Source organism: Lepidochelys kempii, chromosome 15 (assembly GCF_965140285.1).
Source record: "Lepidochelys kempii isolate rLepKem1 chromosome 15, rLepKem1.hap1, whole genome shotgun sequence".
Taxonomy (NCBI): domain Eukaryota; kingdom Metazoa; phylum Chordata; order Testudines; family Cheloniidae; genus Lepidochelys; species Lepidochelys kempii.
Window position 1 is genome coordinate 14449719 of NC_136394.1, and position 23948 is coordinate 14473666.

The following is a 23948-nucleotide window of genomic DNA, read 5'->3' on the forward strand; positions in this document are numbered from 1 at the left end:
GCTCATTGCTCAACCCCTGGCTCTGCCCCCACTCCACCCCTTCCAGTCCCCTCCCCTGAGCCGGCCCTGCCCTCGCTCCTCCCCCTCAGAGCCTCCTGCCTGCCACGAAACAGCTGATCGGGAGGTGCAGGGAAGGAGGGGAGGCCCTGATCAGCAGGACTACCGGTGAGTGGGAGGCGCTGGAAGCAGGGGGGTGGGGGAAGCTGACGGGGGGTCTGCTGGCATATTACTGTGGCTCTTTGGCAATGTACAGTGGTAAATTCTGGCTCCTTTTCAGGCTCAGGTTGGCCACCCCACGTTAGTGTTTTTTAAAATCTCCCCTTAGGTCTGTCCCCCACTTTCAGTGGCATGCAGCATGTCCCATCTGAGCACGGGGCTAACAGCAGCTGCCTCTCAGAGCAGAGCGTTTCTTTAGCATCCTGCTTTGGGGTCCAACCCCAGCGTCTCCAGCTGACTTGACCTGGCAGTGGGGATACGCAAGGTCCTGATGCTCCCAGCAGAGCATGAGGCTGGCTGCTGACTGGGACTGACAGCGCACTTCCTGCTGCACGTCAGCCCGCAGCCCTGATCCGGGGGGAGTTAAACCAACGTTGCTCCTTTCAGAGTCGCCTGTTTGTCAGGGGAAAGAGGCAGGTTTTTTTCCTATAAAGCAGGTTTATTTGGTTGGAGCTGGAACAACCCAACCTGCTGTCCGAGACAGACAGACCGACCGACCCCTTTCATCAGCATTCAGCCTCCCCTTTGCACCAGCCCCATGCCTGGCCCTCCGGGACTGTGCCACTCCAACGCTCAGCCGTCCTCAGCAGAGAGGGCAAATGAGAGGATTGACATTCACCAGCAGCTCACCTCGCCCCTGTCGATGCCCCAGTGGCCTCCCGCGTTCATCAGCCATTCAGGAAGCATCTCGCGGGTTACGCTCACCCCAGCTCCCTGGTGGGCTGATAAGAAGCGATGCCAGCATGGAATGACCTGGGAATGGCAGGAGCTGCAGCTGGCTTTAAAGGGAGGGGCTTATACACCTCCCCAAGGGCTGCTGGCTCTGGTTAGTTTTCATTTTTGCTGCTGGCTGTCAAAATAGAAGAGAGAGAGAGAGAGAGAGAAAGGGTTTTATTGTCTCACCAGCATGAGATTGTGCAATTGTCTCTTCCATCCCAAATGGGGGACTCTCCCCCTCTGCCTTTCACCAGCCAGAGAATTAGCCTCCTGCAAATGCCATCCTTACAGCTACTTTCCCAAGTCCCAGCACACTTTAAGCCTGCGATTCGGACTTCCTGATGCTGCAATGCCATCGCTCAGTTAGCCAACAACTGAGGCTGGTGGGCCGGAGTGGGCAGTTTTCTGTAATATTTTGTATGAATATATGGTGTGTGCCTCAGTTTCCCCCCCCCCGCATGCTGCCTGGTTAACTAGGTGGTGGGAAAAGATCTCTGCAGAGACCCAGAGATTCAGGAGTGAGTGGTGCCTAGCTGTCTAGGGCCTGGGCCCCCAATCCACAGAGAGTCCAAGAAGACAATGGCCACTCTAATTGCCCGGACATTTGGCACCTAGCAACTAACGACCCTGGATGGCTGACTCTCCACGGGAAGCCAGCTGGGTTTGACCAGTTGCAGAACAGGTCAGAGGAGGGACCAGGCATGGGTGTTAAGTGTGGGCTGCTAGAAGCTGGAGACTCTTGAAAATTAGGACAAGGGAGGGGTCAGAGGGCTCTGGACTGACCAAGAGGGCCCATGCTGTAACTTTCTGTTCTCTGTGCTAACCAAAGACTCTCTCTGCTGTGTTCCAGACTTCTAATAACCCACACACACACACACACTTCTACAGCGCTGGCAGAGAGTCACTCCCGGTTAAGGGAAGTGGGGGTGCATTGCTCCCTCTGGGTGTAGAAGCCTCTCTCGAGTGTCCAACTCAGGTGAACTCGCTAAAGGGAGCTCACAGCACAGCGCAGGGCTGCTGAAGACTGAGGTTTGGTCCAAGGAGACAGTGATGCCAAGTGGCCTACCCTCGTGGGAGGGGGCGGGCAGGCTGAAGGCGTCCACCCAGAGACGGTTTCAGAGCCCTGGACCTATCGGGCTGTTCTCCCAGAGCCTTGGCTCCAGGTCAGCCTGCCAGCAGGACGCACCCACACCAGGGATGGGGTTTTCAGTCTCTGGTCCTAAACAGATGCGTCACTGGGTAGCTGCTTCTCCAGCAGCACAGTCCCCTGTTCAGGAGACACAGACCCCCCTCCCAAAAAAAAAAAAAAAAAAGCACACTAGCAAGCACTCCCCAGCCCACATTCAGCCTTCTCTCAACAACAGCCCCAGCCCTCCCCACCCCATCCCACCCCACCCCACCCCTGGAATGGGGCACTTTGCAGCAGAGCTGCTGCTACATGACTCCCTGCTGGTGTCCTGGGGAGCCCCAGAAAAAGGCTCCCCCACTCCTCAGCTGCTTGCTGGCCTGGGGTTTGTAGGCCCAGCTCCTTGGTGCACCCCAACGGGCCGAACTGCAGTCTGAGGGCTGCATGCCCTTGTGCACAGGCATGGCTGAGTCTTGTGCTCTGTGATGCAGCAGAGGAGGTCCTAGGCTGGCCTGGAGCTCTCTCGATGCAGCCAGGGGAACCTCCCACCGCAGCAGGGGTCAACACCCGTGGATTTCCTGATGGGATGTGAGCACCAATGCAAGTGCCACACAAGACAGGGGTGCTGTCGGTTTAGTTCTCTGCTGCCAGTGGGTATCTGCGCATCATCTGAAAGTGGCAGGGCCCTGGAATCAGGGGCCTGTCAGGGAATTCAGTTATTCAATCTGAAAAAAACCCTCCAGACTTTACACCATCCCAGTGGAGGGGACATGAGCTGCTGCAGTTAACAGTAATCCAACACACGGCTGCTGTAACTCCACTGAAGTGACTGGGCGCATGTGGTCCCTGGAGCTGGCTTCATGATCTGCACAGAGATCACCAGGACAGCCTGGGTACCGGGGGCAGACACAGCTCCATGCATGGCACATATTTGAGCGGTCTCAGCACCGTTGGACTGCTCTCTGGATTGAAGCCAAAGGGGCTGTTTTGTGGCATTCTTAGCAGAGACCTTCCTCGTTCTGCTCCCAGGGCTTGCATCACGGCATCCTCCCTTGGCTAAGGCCCCTTCCCGCAGCCTCTCAGTGCTGGCCCTTGCCTGACCACAGCGGTCACCAGAGAACACGACAAAAAATTCTCTCCATGGGGGCTGGACCAGGGTCTGAGCCCAGTTACCCCCGTGCAAACCCAGAGTCACTCCACTGAGCTGAACGGGATCGCTCTGCACGTACAACTGGGATCCCAAACCGGCTCGCTGCTTCCTGACCATTTCAGCCTAACCCAGCACAGCTAGAACGTATCCAGCAAGCAGCGTGGTGTCTCAAGGTATTCACCTTCCTTCATACGTCCATCTCTAAGGTACTGTCCCCCGCTATACCCATGCCAGACGACTGACGGCCACTGTCCACTTACGATCCTGCTAATGCTGATCCCCCTTTGCACCTAGAGTTAGAACAGTGGTTCCCAAACTGGGGTTTGCAAAATGTTACAGGGGTTCTCAGGAAAAAAATTCCCTAATGGTGGACAGAGCTGTCCCTAGGGACCCCAGGCAGCGCAGGGCCCGCAGCCCAGAGCTCCTGGACTTCCAAGAGCTAAGCAGATCAAAGCAAGCCTATCTATCACACTGAGGAGATTTAAACGTCAAGACTCCTTATAAGAAATGGAAAGGGAGGTGGATATTTTTTGCTGTTTTTAAAATTAAATAGGCTGCTAGTGTTTTTAAAATTATGATGAAGAACAAGTTTAAGCTTGGTTGGAACATGCGTTGTTTGCCTGGATTGCTCAAGACCCGAATGCTTGTGTAGGAGGAACGCTGTGAGTTGGCTTCTTAAATCCCTTCCTGCAGTTTCACCGCTGATATGCCTTGATGAAACCTAGGAGCCTTGTCTTAGAGCAGGCTCATTCAAAGGGATACAAGCTATGCAAGTGAGATCCTGGAAGAGTGTTGCCATTTTCATAATGTAATAAAGATACTGGAATGATTAATAAATAATAATAAATAGCCTGTAATAAGCAGGCCATAAAAACAATTTTCATATTTCCAAGATCACTGCTTTTATAATTTATACGCAGGTAAAGGAGAAAATCCCTGGAAATATTCATTTTTAGGAGGGGGTTCGCGAGACTTGACATTTTAGTGAAAGGGGTTCACAGGTTGTTAAAGTTTGGGAACCACTGAATTAGAACGAGCTCTCCACTGCAGAGAATCCAAGATGAGCAGAGAAGAGAAGCAAAAGCGGGGCGGCACCCTTGCCCCACCTCCCACTGGCTTGCTAATTGCAAGACGTCTCTCTCTTTAGGTAGAAAAAGCTTTTACTGGCAAAGGCAGCTTCCTCTGAGCACTCAGCTGGCATGAATCATGCACAGGACGGGCCTGGAGTGGCAGGTGCACACAAGGGGAGGGGGACAGCTGGGTGCCACCCCAGCTTTGAACTCCAACCTCCAACGCTGCACAATGAAAATCAATGGGCCCAGGGCTGGAGCAGCCTGAGAGATGCCTCCCCGCCCCCCTCAGGTTAGGAGTGGAGAATGGGAGCCAAAAAGAATGCACACATTCAGCCTTATGCTTCCCCATTGTGGGTGGGGAGGGCCGGACGTAGTGACCTGTTTAGCTTGGCTCCTGTTGCGTGGGATAGCTGGTCTGAGCCTCTTCTGTGTGTTTTCAGAGCCCAGGGTGGGAAGAGAGAAAGGAGCCAAGAACAATTTCCCCTGCAGCACGGCTCTGCAGTCCTGCTGCGATCGATTGGGAAGCTGGGGTTTTCTGCCTGGTTATTCTTAGTGTCTACACTAACACGCATCTCTGTGCTCCTTCAGTGGTGCACGCAGGCAGGCCCCATCCCTCTCACACCGAAGGGCAGCAAACGAGCCTCCCAGCCTGTCAATAATTCATAGCCGACATAGAGCAGCATAAAGCTAAGAGGGAGTTTGAGCCCTGTCTCCTTGCAGGCGGACTAGGCACTGGGTCCAGACAAACCGGTCCAGACAAACCTCTCCAGCCACGCCCGCTGATATACGAGAGGAGGACAGCCAGGCTAGGCCAGAGACAGCCGCCCTCGGGAGGGAGGGGGCACTGATGTGGCAACAAGCTGCAAAGCGTGGGTGGAGGGGAGGGGTAGATGATCACATCTGCATTGGCTGTCCAGACGCCTTCCTGCCAGGAACGGCCTTTGGCAGGTGTTCAGAAGGGAGCCCCCCAAGGAGAGCACCCCGGCAGGAAATCCCTGCCTGCACCCTGTGCGTGACACATTAGTCCATATCCACTCATCAGGATTCTGTGCCTTTAGGGGAGAGAAAGGGGCAGCCAGCCTTTAACAGACACTGAACCTCCCCCCGGCCTTGTCCACATACCCCAGGGAAGGACTAATGCAGCCAGCACGGCTGGCCGAGGGCTGCCGGTGGGACTGTGCAAACCCAAGCCTGGAAAAGCCTGTTCTCCACTCCTGCTATGCCGCCCAAGTAAGAATGCCAGAGGGAGTTCACTGCTTTGGAGGGAAGAGGCTTTGCTAGATGACTTCAGGCCAAAATGAATGGGAAGAGATTTACAATGGCCCTACCTAACTAGATCAGACCAGGGGGCCATCAAGTCAGTAGCTGCTGGAGACAGGAGTCCAATTTCCTGGCAGCGAAGAAAAGCAAATCCACCCTCCCCTCATATGGTCCCCTGCTGCCTGTGTAGTGCTGCACAGATTCCAAGGGCAGAAGGGACCCGTCTGGCCTCCTGCATAACCCAGGCCAGGCAACTCCCCCAAAATAATCCCTGGAGCAGATCTTTTAGGAAGACATCCAGTCCCAGGGCGGGATCCCTTCCCGGCCCTGCTGATGGCCAGCAGAATGAGACAACCCTTGACAGAAGCTCCCTCGCCAGTCCCTTGATGCCTGGTGGTTTCACCTCGCCCCCAAAGCGCCGCTCCCCAGAGCCACAGGGTGTGAAACGCAGAAGGACGAGGAGGTGTCGGAGTCAGGGAGTCAGCACATCCAGGAGGGGCGAAAGAATTGCAGAGATACCCGCTAGGAGCGGGAAGCACTCCCCATCACACTGAGAAAGGGGCCTGGTCACCCCCGTGACAGGGACACGCGTCACTTGTCCAATCCAGCCCAGGCTGGCAATGGTCGGAGGTTTGGGCCATTATCTGATGAACGGCTATTCCATGGCCCACTTGGAGTGAGCTGCCCCTCTCGGTTCCGAGCGGCCAGATGCCTTCCTTTACAGACAACAGCGACAGGCAGATCAAAGACTGAGCAGGCCCTGGGCATGGTGCCACACTCACGCTGAGGGGTGGCTCCCTCCAGGTCAGGGTTGAGGCACCCAGGCAGGGCTGGGGGGAGGAAAGATTTCCCTGCTACTGCCCACGTCTCCAGGGCTGTCAATCGGCCACCATCCCTGTGCATTGCATTCACTGAATACGGAGCATGGGGTAGATGATCTATTCCCCTCTCTCCTTGAGCAGGGGAAGGGCATTAAGCCATAGGGCCCCCCTGTGCCTGAGGTGATTGTGAGGCCTGAGAAGTCCAGACTCTGCAGCTGAAGGCCAGGATTTTGGTGCAGGCATAAGGAAAAACAAGCCCCGGCCTGCCTCGCCTCCAGGGCGGTTGATTTATAACTGGGCTGCACATCTTGCAGATATTATTCATCCTCATTTCACTGGGAACGGCTGATGTTGCAGTCGCCTGCAGAGAACCTTTCCGGGCCTGTGGAGAACGCTGAAGAAAACATTCCCACGGCGGCTGGGATGAGCGATTGGTCCTCAAGCAGCGATCACCAAGTGCCTGAAAGGACTTGAGGAGTGGTCGTGAGGGAACAGAGTTAGCTCCGTTATGTCAGATCCCATGGCCAATACTCACGGCTACAGGCTATGCTGGGATCTGGAGGCAGCCAGGGGCTGGGGTCAGTTTATGAGCTCTAGGATCAGCATCCCTAGGATTAAAGAAATTGCAGATTAATTTGCACAGGGGGCTGGAGGAGGCTGGGCCAGACACATCTCAACTACACCCTGGTTCCTGAGATGCGGGAACTGGTGAAACAATAGCCCCGTTCTATGCGGCCGAGACAAGAGGTCAGGTACCGAGCCCCATCTCCTGCTTCAGCAAACTCAGCTAGTCGCGTGAGCCCCGGATGAACTGCCGGGTGCATTTCCTGTAGCAATAGTGCAGGGGAGGACTGGTCTCCAACGATGGAGTCGATCAGCGGGCTCAAATCCAGCCCATGTCTCCAAAAGCTGCTCAGGTGATGGCTGTTCAGGGCGCAGTCTGGTTAAACAGCAGGCAGGCGTCCGGTTCACAAAAATCTCCCCCCCCCCACCGCCCCCCTTCATTCACTTGTACTCTCCAAGTGCCAACGGGATATGGTAGGTGAACTCCTCGGGGACTTCTACAGCTGGGTCCTCCAGGCTAGGAATAAGGGCCACTGGACGGGCAGGCTGGGGTGTGATTTAGCCTGCTGTTACCCACACTGTGCCTGTTCTGAGGCTATAGGATTCCCGTCTCCAAGTCGGTCCCAGCAGTACCATCCTGTAGGAAAGGACTGTCCTTTAAAAGCATAGATGGGAAAGGAAGTTCACAAAAGGTGTCCTCCTTGCCTTCCTGCCCTGCATTGCTGTACAGCACCAGACAGCTACTACGTTCCACCTCAGAGCTGGCTGCATTTGCAGGGCGGGCGGATATTTCCTCTCCATACCCTCTGCAAGGCTCTTCCGGACCTTTCAGCGTGCAAGGTGCTGCGTAAATGGGAAGCAGGGATCACAGACCCAGCCTCACTAGGCCAGAGCCCAAACCATCTCATCAAACCTCGTGGCTCCCCTGCTAGGAGCTTCGCTGCCATCTGCAGCCCATCTCCCCCATGTCCTGGGAGGAGGGCTGGGCTGGCCACAGTGGGGTGGGGCCAGCTGAGCTGCTGGGAAGGAGAAAGCACCAGGAAAGCAATAAGCCCTGTTAACTTAATCACAGAAAGGAGCACTGCACCCCCGCCCCCAACCTCTCCAGCCAAGTCCAGCTAGGGCCCAGCTCCCCTTCAGCCCCACCCCCAGCAGGCGAGCAAACAGGTAGGCAAGGGTTAACTGCCCTCTCCAGCACCCCTTTTGTGCTGCCCATGCAGCTGCAGGCAGCTCTCTTTCAAGGACAGGGCTGAGTACAAAGGGCCTGGGAGGGAGGCAGGCTGGGGGGGGGGGGGAGGGGGAGATCCAAGAGCAGCTGAGGGCCCTGGCAGCAAATTCACAGCCTAGGATGTTAACAGGGCATTCATGGCCAGTGACTTGTGGTGGCCCTCCTCCACCCCAGCTAGCCACTGTCAGGCCAGGGCTGCCCCCACATTCATTAGCAGGGCAGCAGGCTGAAGGACGAGCCAAAGGGGCCGCTGGCTCAGCCCAGTCACAGCCAGCTCACCAGGGGGATCACCCTGTCAGGCAGGACGCCGGCCAGGCCCTTGAATGAGGGCATTTTGCTCCTCGCAGCAGGAACAGTGATGCAGGCCTTCAATGCTCTAATGAGCAGCGTTCCAAGGCAATGCAGGCATCACCTGCCAGCCTCGCGTCCCATACATCAGCCCGGCATCACAGAGGGAGCAATTACTTCCAAAGAACGGTCCTTTCCCTGCATCGTGCAGGTAGGAACGCACAATTGGAGATATTTTAGGGCAATGAGACAGGCAGCCAGACTGCTGACACTCTCAGCAGCCAGGAAAACAGAGAATGGGGCCCATTACTCTTCTCCACGTCCTAATATTTTTTGCTTACAACCTTTGGCTTAGATGCCTTTGCAGAGCTATTACTGGGATAAATATCCCCAGTCTCTGAGCTAAGGGAACCAGCCTGCTGGAAACTTGGCTGCTAACAGCCTCTGGCTCTTTGACGTCAATTTGTTTCATAGGAAAGAAGTGAAGAGTTGGATTTCCCTTCATAAATATTCAGTGGTAGTCTCCCCCGAACCTCGAGCGCTCTGGGACTAGTCACTGCTGGGGCCCAATCCGAACCGGCAGGCCTGCCCTTGGCCTCTGCCCTCTCTCAGTGGTGTAAAGCAGGGGCAATTGCACTGATTTCTGCTGAGTTCATCTGAATTTACTCTGGTGTAACCTGAGCAGAATTCGGCCCCTTGTTGTCCGGCCCTGAGACAGTTGCCCTTCTACAAAACAGGAAACCACACGATAACTGCGCAAGCCAGGGACGGCAGAGGCCACGCTAAAGCAGAGAGCCTGGAGCCTCCACAGCAGTGGTTCTCAGCCCAAGGCCAAGCAGCACACAGCTGCAGCCCACGTGACATGCTGAGGGCCACCCAGGAAGTATATATAGTGTGTGGATGGGGCCCACGTAACACAGAGATGCATATGCAGCCCACAATGGTAAACAGGTGGAGAAGCACTGCTCCAAAGGATCCCCGTCATCCTCAAAAGGTGACCTGAAACAGGGAAAAATGGGGATTTAGATTTTTTTTTGGCCGTGGGGCAGCAGTGTATCTTTATGAATTATAACAAAAGCTTGGAGGGGTTTGTCCTCTGTTTTTCACCACTCAAATATCAGGATGGTCTCATGTCCCCTGCTCCGGCGGGCGTTAAAGTGAATCAAAATGTGCCCTCTACCTTTAACCAGCTGATTTTAGCAAAAGCGCTTCTCTCCACACCCTTGGCTCGGGGTTTGGCTAAGCAGGGGTTAACACAGAGCATTTGACTAAAACTTGCTTTGCCTCGCAATTACCACCCTGGAATCTGTGGCGAAATAACCCGGCTCACTCGCCGTTGAGCCACACGGGATTCTGGGAGAACTACACGGCGAAGACCTGCAGTTCTCATTTATTAAAAAAAAAAAAAAGAAATGAAGGAAAGAATGGGAAGGGGGAACCCTCTGGTGCCTTCTGTTTATATCACATGGCAACAAACCCTCCCCCAAGAGCCCTTTGTGTTTAACAAAGGGGTGGGGTGGGGAGCCAACACCCCAGCTGTGAGCTCTGCAGAGGTGGAAGGTGCCATTTCCTGCTCGGTGGCATGAGGTTCGGTAACAGCTTTCTGGAGAGCTGGAAAAGTCTTGTACATCGACAGGTGCTAGTCTTCTAAAAAGGCAAAGCCCCTCAGCTCACTTTGCAGCCTGGCAGATGTAAACAGGTCTTGGTGAGCCCCTCTGTCCCCCAGGGAACCGACGGGAGTCTATTTGTGTAGCGCAGACTCCCCGCAGCCACAGTCACGCTCTTCTCAGAAGCGGAAACTTTAGCTGCTTTGACACCCACACCCCGCGCTGTGCTTCACCACTGTACAGGATGGACCGTGGCTTTGGACGCCCGCCCCCGACACACGGCACGGAGCCCTCCCGACGTTCTTGGCGCTGCAGTGCCAACAAAACCCCAGCTGCGTAAAGCAGGTCGGCTGTAAAACCGCAGCAGAATCCCGGATTTATGGGCTTTAATAGAAAAACAATTTGAAGAGCTAATATATGGGGACAATCAGCAACATGAAGTTTAGACACAGTCTGCCAGGGGCTGAGAGCATTAGAATGTCAGAGAACAGTATTAGCAGAGCCCACTGGCAGGGATTGCTGGTGGCTGCAGGCTGGGTAGCAGCTAACGTAAGAGCAATAGCAAGAGACGGACGGCACGCCAGCTCCGAGCAGAGACAGGGCCTCTGACAGAGAGAAAAGACGGGATTCTATATGCACCATGAAAGATGCCGGGCCAGAGGGGAATGCTGACACTACCCTTCTCTAGTTCACCTTCCAACCCAGAATCCCAATGAGACAGGTGTTACCCCAGCTTCCACGGGCAGCGGGGATGGGGGGGATGGCACAGATGTCACATCAGAGTCAGCAGTGGCGGAAACAGAAGCCATTTGTGCCAAAGGAGCAACCCTGGAGCAAGGAATGCTGAAATCCGGATGAAAACTGGAGGATCTGCTCCTGGGCCTGAGAACAGGGCTTGATCCACATTTGCAAAGTGCCCTGGAAGTTTACAGCAGTAGAAAAACGAGTGTTAACATACAAACGTTGTAAAGCCCCGACGCAGGGGAGTCGAGCCGCTGAAGGCAAGTAGTACATTTCTGGAAGAACAAATAAAGGCCAAGAATAGGCAACATGAATGCTGGGAATCCCTGCTGAGGTCTGACGGGCTGCTTTAGATGCATGTTAGGAGGATCCAATTCTCAGGGTGCTGGAATAAAACACACAGGAAGAGCCAGCGCTCTTGGAGAGTGGGATTGAGTTCCCTCCAGACACCTGTCCTCTGAGCCCCGCAGAGAGCACATGAACAGGCAGAATAAGATCAGGGTAGAGAAGTGAAAAGCAAGCTCTGGAGGGCACAGGGCTTTCCCACTGGGCAGGTGGGATGGCACCAGGCTGGGGAAGCAGTTTGCCTCAGTCTTCTCCCCAGCAGCACAGTGGTGACAGCCTGTGAAACGTGTCTATTCCAGGCTGCTGAAGCAATTAAGAAATTGCTGTAAAAAGCCTGAGGGCAGCTGAGTAGCTGATGAATGGTGACAGGTGGCGGGATGAGGAAAGAGCGAGGCAGAGCTTCAGAGAGACTTTACATGGATCCAGTGAGATCCTGGGCAGAACTTTCCTTTTACTGATCACCACCAGATATACTGGAAGCCCAGTGGCACCGAGACGTCCCGAGTGAGACCAGGGCCTCTCATGCTAGGCACTGTCCAGAGAGCCAGCCAGCCAGCCTGCCGCATAGAGCCACCAATCAAAATCAACCAGAAATGGGGACAAGAATGCTCCCTTTCTCCCATTTTACGGATCAGACTGTTCCATTTAAAAAGCAACTTCATATGGACCCGGCAGAGTCATAAAATCCAGAGCTTCTGCCTTTTTGGGATAATCACAAAGCCCCCAGCACCCACAAGAGTGGTCACGTGGTCGGAAAATTGCACAACTGAACGGTCTCTCCCTGGGCACTGATGCTCACCCTCCATGGTGCTGTGTGCCGTAACTGTCATTCTCCCGCTGGTTTCATTTGGATACGGCAATAGGCTGTTACTAGCGGCCCTGTGTGCTCTCAAAGCCCAGGCTCAGTCCCTCTGACTTCAATGGAAGTTGGACCAGGCCCTCAAACAGCTGCTGCGCTCTACCCCAGAGAAGCCTGCATTTTAGTGGCAGCTGAGGTGATCCCTCTGTGCATTTCCTCTGGCACAGGTAAGTTGAAGCTCAAATTGCAAAAGCTTTCCCAACGTCTCCAAGGAGCGGCAGCCCTTTCTCTCCAGGGGTTTCAAATCGAGAAGGCAGACCCCTGGGCTACCCCAACCACTGGCGCATGGCAGAGGATTCCCACAACACAATCAATATGGACTGACGTCAAGGGCAAGACCAGAAAACATTGCTGAAGGGCAAAACCAGTGGCTTCAGTTGTGAGATATTGATCGCAGCTTTTGGGCAACATGCCGCACACCCAGGAGTTCCCTTCTGCCTGCGCCATCTGCAAACATTTAAAGTGTGCACGTCTTTGTAGCATGAGCCCTGGCACAGAGGGTGGGAGGTGCACAGGTACCTCGCTCCTGGAAACAGGTTTCAGAGCGGCGGCCGTGTTAGCCTGTATCTGCAAAAACAACGAGGACTCCTTGTGGCCCCTTAGAGACTAACACATTTATTTGGGCATAAGCTTTCATGCTTATGCCCAAATAAATGTGTTAGTCTCTAAGGGGCCACAAGGAGTCCTTGTTTTTACTCCTGGAAAGCAAATCTTCCCCCTCTTTTCTAGGAGCATTCCCATGCGAACCCCAACAAGAGAGCTGGGAACAGGTACAATCCCATGGGAAAAGAAAAGGAGGACTTGTGGCACCTTAGAGACTAACCAATTTATTTGAGCATGAGCTTTCGTGAGCTACAGCTCACTTCATCAGATGCATATCGTGGAAACCATGAAGTGGGCTGTAGCTCACGAAAGCTCATGCTCAAATAAATTGGTTAGTCTCTAAGGTGCCACAAGTACTCCTTTTCTTTTTGCAAAGACAGACTAACACGGCTGTTACTCTGAATCCCATGGGACTTGACCAATCAGTACAATTTACATGGTCAAGAGTTATTGGAACTTTAACAAAAAAAAAGAGTTGAATAATTTCAATAGCTACAAAAATGAACATTCTGTGAACAGAAAGAGAAGTAAATTCCATCAAACTAAGTCACCTGTTGCAGATTTGTTGAGATCTGAAGCACCTGCAGAACAGAGGTGCACCCTGCAGGAGTGATGGAACAAGAAACTGATCACCAGGGATGATCAGTGACCTTGAAAGCACTGCAGTGCCAGATCCATGTGCCAGAAAGTGTTATAACAGCCCCTCTCCCAAGCCCCTGATCTCTTTTAACAGGGGGTGGAGATGGGAGGCAAAGACTGTCCATACACAGATACTCATTCTAGCCACATTCGTATGCGAACCAGAATAGATGACAATGGAGGCAGTGTCGAGAGCAGATGTATGCGAGCTGAAGGCTGACTTCACAACCCACTCATTCACGGCACCGCTTCCCTCCACCAGTCGTTGAGCAGTGACGTCTTTCAATCTCCGCAAACAAATCCAGTCTCAACCCTGCACCCGGCCTGTGTGCCAGAGAAAGGGGGAGCTCGCCGAGGCCTCTTCTGACCCAGGCACTCAGCCAGACGGTTTGCTGTCAACGTTCTGCTCCTCAGCCCCACTACCGTCTTCCCTCTGCGACTCACAAGGCCACAACAGGCACCCGCGGTCCGCCAGCGGCGACAAGGTGCTCTGAAGCCAGTGCCCTAGTCCCCGGACGCTCTCCTCCACCCCAGAACATTCTAAGCAGGTAACACAAAGTGAAGTAAAGACACAACAGGAGATGCATTTCCTGGAGCAGCACCTGACGGCAAAACTGAAGAGCTGCCTCTCTTGTGTCAACTTTGTCCCCCACAACAGCATTTCCCTTTTTCAGGGGGCTGCCATAAAGAAGGAGCATTTGGCTGAGCCACTCACCAAGTCCTGTGCATGGGACAATTTTAACAGGACGCATTTGCTGTTGTCTAGAGCGCTATTGTTGGAGGCTGGAAGAGGCTGAAGCAGAAGTGTTTTAAAGTGCTAAGAGCCCTCGGTGCTGACTGGCTGAGGGCCTCCGGTTCTGTAACTCCTCTCAGGCCTGACAACTCGCCACACCTAACGCACTGCTGTCCCGGTATTTATCTGTAAAGAACGTCGTGTAAGGTGTCAAATGAAAACTTACCTCGGCCTGGTCACCGTAGGTCATCCGCGTACGGGTGTTACTTTAAAAATATGCATCTCCCCACCGGACAAGGGGATGTTGATAGACGGGTCTGTCTGGGAATCGGTTGTGAATCAAGCACTGTGAAACCAACACAAAGGACGCTTCATCTGCATTTTAAGTCAACAGAAGAGCAAGTTATCAGGCGGATGAGAACACAGCACGGCACCAGCTCTTGGGAGAACAAACCGCAGGGGAGAAGAACTTCATGTGGGGACGGACACACTTCAAAAGAACAGTTCAAAGGGTCACTGGACTGTAAGAGGAAGGGGAGAGAATATCCCTTTGTTATCCATGACTTCAGGGTCACAAAGAAGCCAACATGCTCTCTCTTTGAACAGTGGATCCCCAACCCCGTGGGTTGAGGATGCTGAGAAGTAGCTGTAGGTGAGAAAACTGCCTTAGACAAAAGCTTGGAGCTTGCTAAGTTTACATGAAATCTCTCAGAAGCTTGTTATACTTTCATTTTCTTTGTAACCATTTCCTGTTTCTATTCTCTCTGCTTGGTATCTCTTCAATCTGTGTTCTCTAGTAATAGACTTATCCTTGTTTTACTATAAACTCCCCTGGAGGCTGTCATATTAAAGCCAGGCATCCATCCTCAGCGGAGCCAGCCGGCTGGGGGTGTTCTGGGTCTTTGGAGACCGCAGGGCTGGTAACTCCAGTGCATGGACCGTGTCATAGGCAGGATACCGCAGAGAAATGCTCATCCAGGTGGTTCGGGAAGGGGGGACAGGGGCCCATCTGGTCCAACGTCCTGTGTCTGACAGCAGCTGGCACCAGAGGTTTCAGAGGAAGGGACGATCTTGGAATAATCTGTCCCTGCCCCCCCCCCAACCGGTCTCGGGAAGAGTTCCCTGCAAGGCCAGGCAAGACTGGCAAGTGGCCTGAGAAGTTTGCTGGCCTGGCTAACAGACCGGAGCAGCAGGGAGCTGACACACGGCTTAGCAGCAGCAAATCTCTCTCTCACTGAGGCAGAGGGGTAACATGACCACCCACAATTCTGGACGCCTGCAGAAACCATCACAGTCCCTTGACTGAACAGCAAGCCTGATTCTGAGACTGCAGCCAGAGCACGTTGTGCCTGCTGCTGCTGCCCTCTGGAGGCAGACAGCGGCATGGCAGGAGCTTTCCTTGGTACTTAAATTGACTGATGGAAGAAATGAAGCAGCTAGGTGACACGATTAGACACTGGATGATTCCCCGCAGTTACTGAGCGCAACTGGGGGGGGGGGGGCGGGGGAAGAGCTGGTTTTGGAAGTGCCCCTGCAAATTATTTTTGAGACAGAGAAAATAGTGCAGGGATGCGGATGCTTGAGAGAGAAATTAAAATTTCATAGCAGGTGGCTTCAAATGGGTCAGTGAATAAATGGGTGCAGCATAGTCCAGATACTCCGCTGCTGTAAATCAGCATAGTGGTGATGGTTTACACTAGCTGAGAATCTGGCCCATCACACCAAGTTTTAAATTTGGAGGACGATCTGTAACCCTTGAAATGGTTCCACCTAGATAAAGCACGTTTGTGAACTCTCCATTGTTGGGCCCCTACGATGTAAATGAAACGGGAAAGGGAAATTGAAAGCAGGAGTAGTCTGTGTTCACACCATACACACTAGTGTAATTGTGATTAGCGAGAACTGTCCTTTGGAGGATGCTTTCAGATCCAGTTTAACTGCTAGGCACCTTTCCCCCTTATCTTTACCCATAAATTATGTCCATCAATTTCCAGGACATGCTTGATTGTTTTCTTGTCACTCCCTCACAAATAAAAGAAGAACGCTCTGACAGATAGAATGTATCACCAGGAATACGAGACACAGCTGCATAAACACGGTTTTTCCATTCAGAGAGTCTCAGGTTGGACAGGGCTAGGTTTCAGTTTGCTGCAAGGCTTGCATTCTCTGGATGGATCCTGGAAAGCAAACCCCAGAGCAGCGACCAACGTACAGGAATGAAGAAAGTCAAGATCTGGGGGACAAAATTGACATCTGCTGAACTGTATCCACACAAGGTGAGAAAAGCAAAGCCTGTCATTGGGCCCCTCCCATCAGAGACCTAGAAGGTCAATAAAATGGAACAAGCTTTACACACACAGCAACACACTAGACAGAGCTTTTCTCATTCAAGGACACCCCAAAGGACTTCACAGAAGTGGGGGAAGGACATACAGGACCATGTTAAAGTGAGAGAAACCCAATGAAACAGTTAATAAAAATGCATCTTAAATTGAAGGTTTAAGAAGAGACCTGCTTTCTGAATTCAAGAGACTGTATGATATACTTCATAATCAGATGGGCAGCTTTTCATGATGGTTTATACTAGATTTTCAAGGTGTAATTCACTAGCTCCTTAGGGAGTCCATTGTGCCAGTGTAATTCTGAGCTCTGCATTGGAAAAGCAGGGCTGGTGTGCTTGCTCTCCCAGGGGTAACAGGAGAGAATGGCAGCCTCCTTAAATACTCCCCAAATGTCTCCCACTTATTTTGATCATTCTAAAGGGGAAGCCCCATTACAAAAAAAAAAAAAAAAAAAGGAATTCAGGGTATCATAGATAAAGGCCACAGAATAGAAAGTCTCCCATGTGTCCAGATATCTAAAGCTAGGGAGTCCAAGAGAAATGGTACAGAAGTACAGGGTCTACTGCCCAGGTGAACACTGCTGGATAGGGACAGATCTGCATCGCTGTCTTCCTATACTGCACTATTGGGCTCAGTCCCTGGTGGGAGCTCCTGTTTCTCTGCAGGCTCAGCTCTTCGCAGCCATGTACCACCCTTCCTCTTTGTTCCCGAGCTCTGAACCTTTGCTGTCTCCCAGCAGGAGGTGTTGGAGCTCTCTTTCCCCTTGGCTGTTCATCATTGGATGGGAATGCCCCTGCCCTTAGGGCTTACTCTGCCTTTCCTGAGCCTCCACTCATAGGACTGGGTTTCGGCCAGTCCTGAAACACCCCATTCACACCACCCTAGACACTTGGGTGACCCAACACCTCATGCCTCCCACTCTGCCTCCAAAGCAGCTTTTAACCCTTTACAATTGGTGCATAGCAATGCAAAGCACAGAGGGAAACTGAGGCAGATAGGAATAAAAAATATTACCGAAACTCCCACCCTTGTCGTACGCGCGCCTGCCTCTTAACAGACAAAACTGGAGCTTAGGGAGGAAGAGCCAGGCTTCCCAACTCCATGGAGCCCCGCACACTTCAACCATTCAAGTTGTGCTGAAGCTACGCGGTTAGAGCCCCTGCTATGTAAACCATCATCGAACTCCACCCAAACAGATTCCAGTCTTGGGTCTAGAGACAGCACAAGAGTGGGAATGAACATCAGGCCCATGTAGCATTCAGCTTCCAGCCAGAAGCTCTGGCTACCCGCTCCCAGCTTGGCCTCCCCACAGGGTTCTCCAGATTTTGGGGGGCTACTGAAGTGGGCATCAGGCCCTGCATTTGCAGGGGAAGTGTTTTAATTTCCCAGTTTTTATTAAATTACAAAAAGGCAGAAAAATCAGAAAAGACAAAAACAAAGGGCCGCAGGCTAAGGGAAGGCAGGGGATACCCACCACGTGGGAGTTAAGGAAGCTTTCCACTCCCTGCAGCAGTTAGGTAGTCTTGGCTGCTGAGACCCAGCTCTCTGCCCATCCCGCTCCCTCACTGCACAAAGGAAGTTGACGTGGCCACACTGAAGGGCTGGGGTTGGGAAGGAAGTGAAAGGTGGCACCATCCGTACTGGCCCCCTGCTGGATAGAGCCCTCTCCTGACCTTGCCAGCCCTTCAGCATGGGCCCCCCATGCTTCCCCTGTGAAAAATTCCTTAAAAGCTAAAATCTGGGTGAAAAACATCTGTAAAACCTAAATAAATAGTGCGTTTTTCAAAAGCTGAGAGGGGTGGTTTTTTTTGGGGGGGGGGGGCGGGAGACCGGGGGAAGAAATCAGTAAACACAGATAACAAAGGGCCTTGTTATAAAGGTGGGTGGAACTAGGGCCCTCCCCATCAGCCAAATGAGTCACTCCCTGCCTTGGTTACCTCAGTGGCACACCGAACACTAAGCAATTGGCAAGCGGAAGAGAGGGAAGACCAGCTAATGGTCCAGTAGCTGCTGCCGAGTAGCCCAGAGACCAGATCCTACATGAACAGATTTGTTGAGGTACAGGGAGAAGGGCATGGAATGGACTGAGAGATTAGCTGACGGATTCAAGAGTTATGCAGTAGGTGCCCATTTTATCCAGATATCATGCAAAAGCTTTACATACTAACGTCTCCGTATTTACTAAGCTCATGCAGGTAGGTCTGGGTAAACATCTGTTAACGTGTCTAGTTTTATCTTCAGAAGCGTAGATCCATGTGACATTTCAAATACCATTTGGCCAACAAATGACGACAATTGGGAGGGGGTGGGTGGGTCTAAAAACTGTTAATTAAATGTAAAACCTAATTAACTTTCAGTGCAATCTCTTTACTGAACACCTGAGTTTGTTTGCAGCACCTCTGAGAGAACTGACCATTCTCATGCAGAGATGGCAACTTATATTACACCTGGCACTGGCTGTATGAATTCTATGCCTCACCTCCTGCCCCAATGCATTGTGGGTAAGTAACCGTGGCAGGATCAGGCATGTAACTGACTCAGTGACTTGCTTTAACCCACGACTGTAATGGAACAGTGTTTTACCAAGCCAGGTCAGCAACAATGGGCAGGGCTTTTGCCTCAATTGGGTTAGTTGAGGGACAGAAATGAGGTCCTTTTGCCAAAGAAATGGTATCAATGGAATTTACTGTGATCGTTAACAGTATTACTTATACTTATACTTATTCAATACTAATACTTATTCAAGGGGACCTCTAGGGAGCTACACGTCATGTGTAAGTTAAACTCAGATCTTGCAAAGTCTTGTGCACATGCTTAAGACTGATTTGACCAGTGGATCCTTTACTGTTCAGAACAGAGCTGATTCAAACACCATCATAACATTAACAGCCCCTTTCTCTTACAGAACACCTTTTATTTGGCATTTGGATGAAATGTCTCACAGCATCTTGAGAAAAAAAATTTAGTGCCAACCCCAAAGAAAAGAAAACATAAAAACAAAAGGTCACATGGACAGAATTATTACAGTATCAAATTTCATTTCTACATGGTATTTCATGGAATATCAAAATCTTTTATACACTGCCATGGTTACATTCAGTCACAAATCAACTACACAGGAAGAGTCTGCAAATGCAGCCTTGGCTGAAAGTATTTGTCAAGAGAAGGTAAAAAGCTGGGTCTCATTCTCTCTCTCTCTCGCAGTCTCCCAGGCATACAAAAGTCTGGCATTCAGATTACAATACAGCATGGTGATGAAAGTGCAGCATGTCTCTTCTAGAACCACCTCCAACACATTCTGCTCTGCAAGGTGCACAGTACTGAGGGGGAAGAAATCTTACGTTGTACCTCAGCAGCTGGTTGATCCAGAATATTGGTAAGGGAAGCAGATCTTTGTTGTTGAATTCATCGATCCAATATTTTATCCAGAGTGGAATCAATGTCAGAATCCAAATGCATGGGGCTGCTACTGATTCACCTTCACTATCTTCGCAAGCTGTAATTTAAGGGTCTAGCCTCCAATCATGCATAAGGGCTTTAGAGGGAAATTTTATATAAAACAAAAAAAGTTGGACAACTTTTTTTTCCTCCACCTACTTAATGGGAAAGCAGATTTTCCAGAGGAAAGATAAGCTATGCTTTGTACAGAAAAAATTAGTGCTTTGAAACAGAGATCCACCACTAAAGGGAAGAACTCAGTGTGTGTGCAGAAATTCATCTATTTAATAAAAAAAACCCTTACAGCTTTGGGTGGGGAAGGAGAGCAGTTTAAAGTTCATGAAGCAGATTTTTCCAGATGAAGACTGACAAAATTCAAGAGTGCCATACTGCAATCCTTACGCAGGAAAGCTCCCCTAGAACTGGGACTTCAACGAGAAGACTGGCCCTTGCTCAGGAACATGATTAGGCCTTCAGAAATAATGTTCAGTTCGTTTCACACTTCTGTTCCATCATGAGAGGACGAAAGTCTAATTTTGAACCTCAAACTAGTCCAAGACTGAACATTATGCAAACAAACTAACAACTCTTGCCACACCTACGTGGCCATAGTTTTAACCGCTGGTACAGAATTAAAACCATTGAGCTTTCTGAAATTAGAATCTGCTATTAACCCACCCAGTAGAACACTCAACGCTGCAGTGAGAATACGTGTGCATGCAGAGTTGATAACGTTGATACAAGTGGATATCTAAACAGTTCTTGGAGGAACAGCAAAAACCTTAACAATATGGCACCACATTTTGTTGTGGGGGAGGGAGATCTGAGGCAGAGTATTTTGTACAAAGCCAAAATGGAGCACGTTAGCCAGCCCTAAATGGGACAGTCTTGGAACCTTGCAAAACTAACTGCAATGAACAATATTCCAACTGGAGGGAAGTGCACATTTTTCACTCACTTGCACTGCCAGGAATGATGAAGTAACAGGAATCTTTTCAACCCGCTCCCTCATGCTTGGAGAAAGGTTAACGATACACCACTATTATTTAACAGCAGCAGCCAGAAGAGCGTGGTGATAAGGAACCAATGCATAACATAAATGTGAATTCCAAAGAAATCATCAATTCATTGACATTAAGAGGAAGGGTTTCCTAGGCTGAGCACCAGTGTCTTTTGAATGGGTGTTCATAACAGGAGCTTCACAGCAGCCATCTTTCCACTGGCTGGGAAGTTCTGATAAGGAGTCAACTGCTTTCATAGAAACTAACTCTTCCCCAGTTGGTCCTGAAGTCTTGGTAGAAATGACATTTTCAGCGACAAAGGATCTTTCTCCAAGATGGAGTATTATATATGAAAAATGCTACAGTGATATACTAAAAGGGAAATATGACCATTTTATTGCCAAATTAGATGCTCATGGAGAGGTAAACAAGATCTGTACTGAGTGAGCTGCTCTGTCCATGGCAGAGTTTTCCCGTTTACTGTTAATCTTAACAAAAAAAGGGAAAAGCTATAGCCTTTACTCCACCACTGAAGTGGGAATAGATCAGAAGCTTTGAAAAATATTACACTCAGACACCTGCAGAAAAAAGTCTGTATTTGGAATAATTGCAACCATGAGCCATCACGAAATTGAGTTGCAACAAAGCTTATTTTCATATAAATTTACCACTGAGAAACACGTGAAAGTAAAAACTGACTGAGTCTTGTGAAACATGTGAGGTAAGGTATCTGTTCACCTCAGCCAGGAAACGATTGGAAGAGACAAAAACAAGCCTAAAGGCCTTTCATTATTGCGCTAGGAAGCGATGCAGAATGAATACTCTACCTGGCTTTAAAGGAACGATAAGAAAAGTTTGCCATTGGCCAGTGCTAGCAAAATCCTTTCTGGAACAGTTCGGAGTAGAGACTTTGTATCCTAGCCACGTGAACTATGATACTCTGTCCTATCGCATAGTGTTGCCAGCTTTATAGAAGCATTAACTTTGCAGCCTGGGAGACAAACTCATATCCCAGAGCTTAGCTTCACCTAGTTTGATGCAGCACAAAGGGTACCATCTACAGCATGTATTTATTAATCGCCACCCAGAAACACGCACACACACTCGTACATATAAAACTAAAGAAAAATCAGTACATACATACAATGTATAAAACGTATGAATGTGCTCCAAAAGTGCACAAAACCCGCTTTATTTTCATACTTCAGAAATGCTTGATATAGTCATAAGCTGTATGCATGGCTCTGACTTCTGCTATACCCTCCATGTTACTGGACCAGGACTCTAATTCAGAGGAGGAACTGGCAATGAATCCACTGGGTGGAGAACTGTGCCACTCATTTTAAAACAGATTACAAGTTAGACAGTGAATGGTAACAGGCCATGTTTACAAAATTCCCCAAGTGGATCGGCTTTTCTAACGGTGTTTCCTAATGCACTCACACCTGCATTAGCAGCGCACGTGAGAGCTGTTTTATACACTCCAAGGGGTTTAAGATGGTTAGCAAGTGCCTGAATTTCGAGACACACTAAATACAAACTGGGTGATGAAAATCAGGGTTTTTGTGCGAACAGGTTGAACTATCAAGCCACTCCAAGTATAGTAGGGCAAATAGCAAGATCCCAAATAGAAAGTAGCAGCATTTACAATGGAAGGAGGGGGAGAAGTCAGCTATGCTGGGAAAGCACATTGTTGAGTTAGATCCCATTAATCAATCCTGTACGATTTCTCTGTCACTACCAAACTTAACCAAAACAGCACAATACCATTCCCATGCAGTGCTTTCTTCCTGTCCCTCTAGGCTTGCTACCTTTCATAAGGCAACAGGACAACACTCAAGAGAAGTGTTCAGTACAAATTCCTTATATGACTAACTTGATCTGCTCTGATTATGGGGGCTGCTACAGTAAATCAGGGAGAATCAGATGCAAGAAAGATGGGGTAGAAGAGAAAGGAAATCCCGTATACATTAAAATCCCACTTCATTTTGAGAACACAAACTAAAAAGTATTCAGTATTCATAAAATCCAAGCCAACAGAATCCATCTTCGCCTAACCTGAAAGTTAAGTTTAGTGGGTGATTGACAAGAGCCTCATTTTGTAGTACACAAGTTAGTTTTGCTAATTCAAATGAAGCTAGATTTAAAGGAAAGGGATGATTTAACACAAATCTCAAATGACTGAAGTATCAGTTAGGGAGTAAATCCCTTCCCCAAAGCACTACCGAACATATACTGTGCCTCTAGTAAAGAGATGCCAGTATTATAGACACGTCCTTGTTTATGAATCAGAAGTTTACCTCTCAGTACAAGATTTGCAGCTACAGATAAATAAATACGTTGTAACTGCAAATCCCAGGTTTTTTTCGCTCAGTACCCATTTCCATAAAGAGCAGACGAAATCAAACGTTATGCAGATCCTTTTCATCCTCCAGTTTTTCATGAGCGTAGCACTGAGCAAAGAGACAACAGATTATAAGGTGACTGCCCCTTCTCCTCTTTTCTTGTCAGTGTCCACTTCCTGGATCCCACGGTACTCAAATTCAAACAAGCTTTTTTCTGATGTCTATTTTTTTCATTTCCGCTCCGTGATTAAAAAAGACAAAAAAGCTACCCACGCTTTTTCCTCTTTAGAAGAAGTCAAAGAAAATTCTCTGCACCTTCTTTCCCATAGCCAGTGGAAAAAAGTACAGGTTCCACAATCCATATTTACAGGACAAACCAATTCGTGAATGAATGACAGCCAAAAACAAGAGGCACAGTCCTATACTAGAACATTAAAAGCAGGGTGCTCAAAATCGAAGTGGACCTTCCTTCTGAAGTTCACCCCATGGAGTAGTGTTTGCCCGTTCAGCTGTGTGCAAAACAGTTGCTCGTATTATTTCTGCCAGCAGTAAGCATTTTATTCCTTTATACAACGGTATTAAGAGAACAGTGACTCTGGCGACTTCCTGCAAGAGTTTCTGCCGGTGTGCTTTCGCTGAGGGGCTTGTCGGGAGGTACAAGGAAGGTGCTACTATCTGCAGAGTCTTCCAGTCCCACTGAAGAAGGGCCAACTGAGGGAGGATGAGATTCCTCTGTAAGCTGTGGTGATAAATCACTGTTTCCTAGTGATGGTTGACTGCTCTGCACTGTCTGGGAAAGAACACCATCTGCAAGGGAGAAAGGCAAGAAGCATCAGAAATCTCTGGTCTGTC

General features: G+C 50.2%; 1 protein-coding gene across 5 annotated transcripts in view; it reads right to left on the reverse strand.

The window, feature by feature from the left end:
* Window positions 1–19181: 19181 nt before the first annotated feature.
* DGCR2 (DiGeorge syndrome critical region gene 2) overlaps window positions 19182–23948 on the reverse strand; it is a 66713-nt gene continuing 61946 nt past the window's right edge. For 4 of the 5 annotated variants that reach the window (XM_073312904.2, XM_073312903.2, XM_073312900.2 and 1 more), the window contains one exon: window positions 19183–23903. In XM_073312904.2, coding sequence (XP_073169005.1) covers window positions 23662–23903 — 242 coding nt within the window. In that variant the 3' untranslated portion in view covers window positions 19183–23661. Of the gene's footprint in view, window positions 23904–23948 lie in introns of all 5 variants that reach the window. The other variant, XM_073312902.2, reaches the window with a different exon arrangement.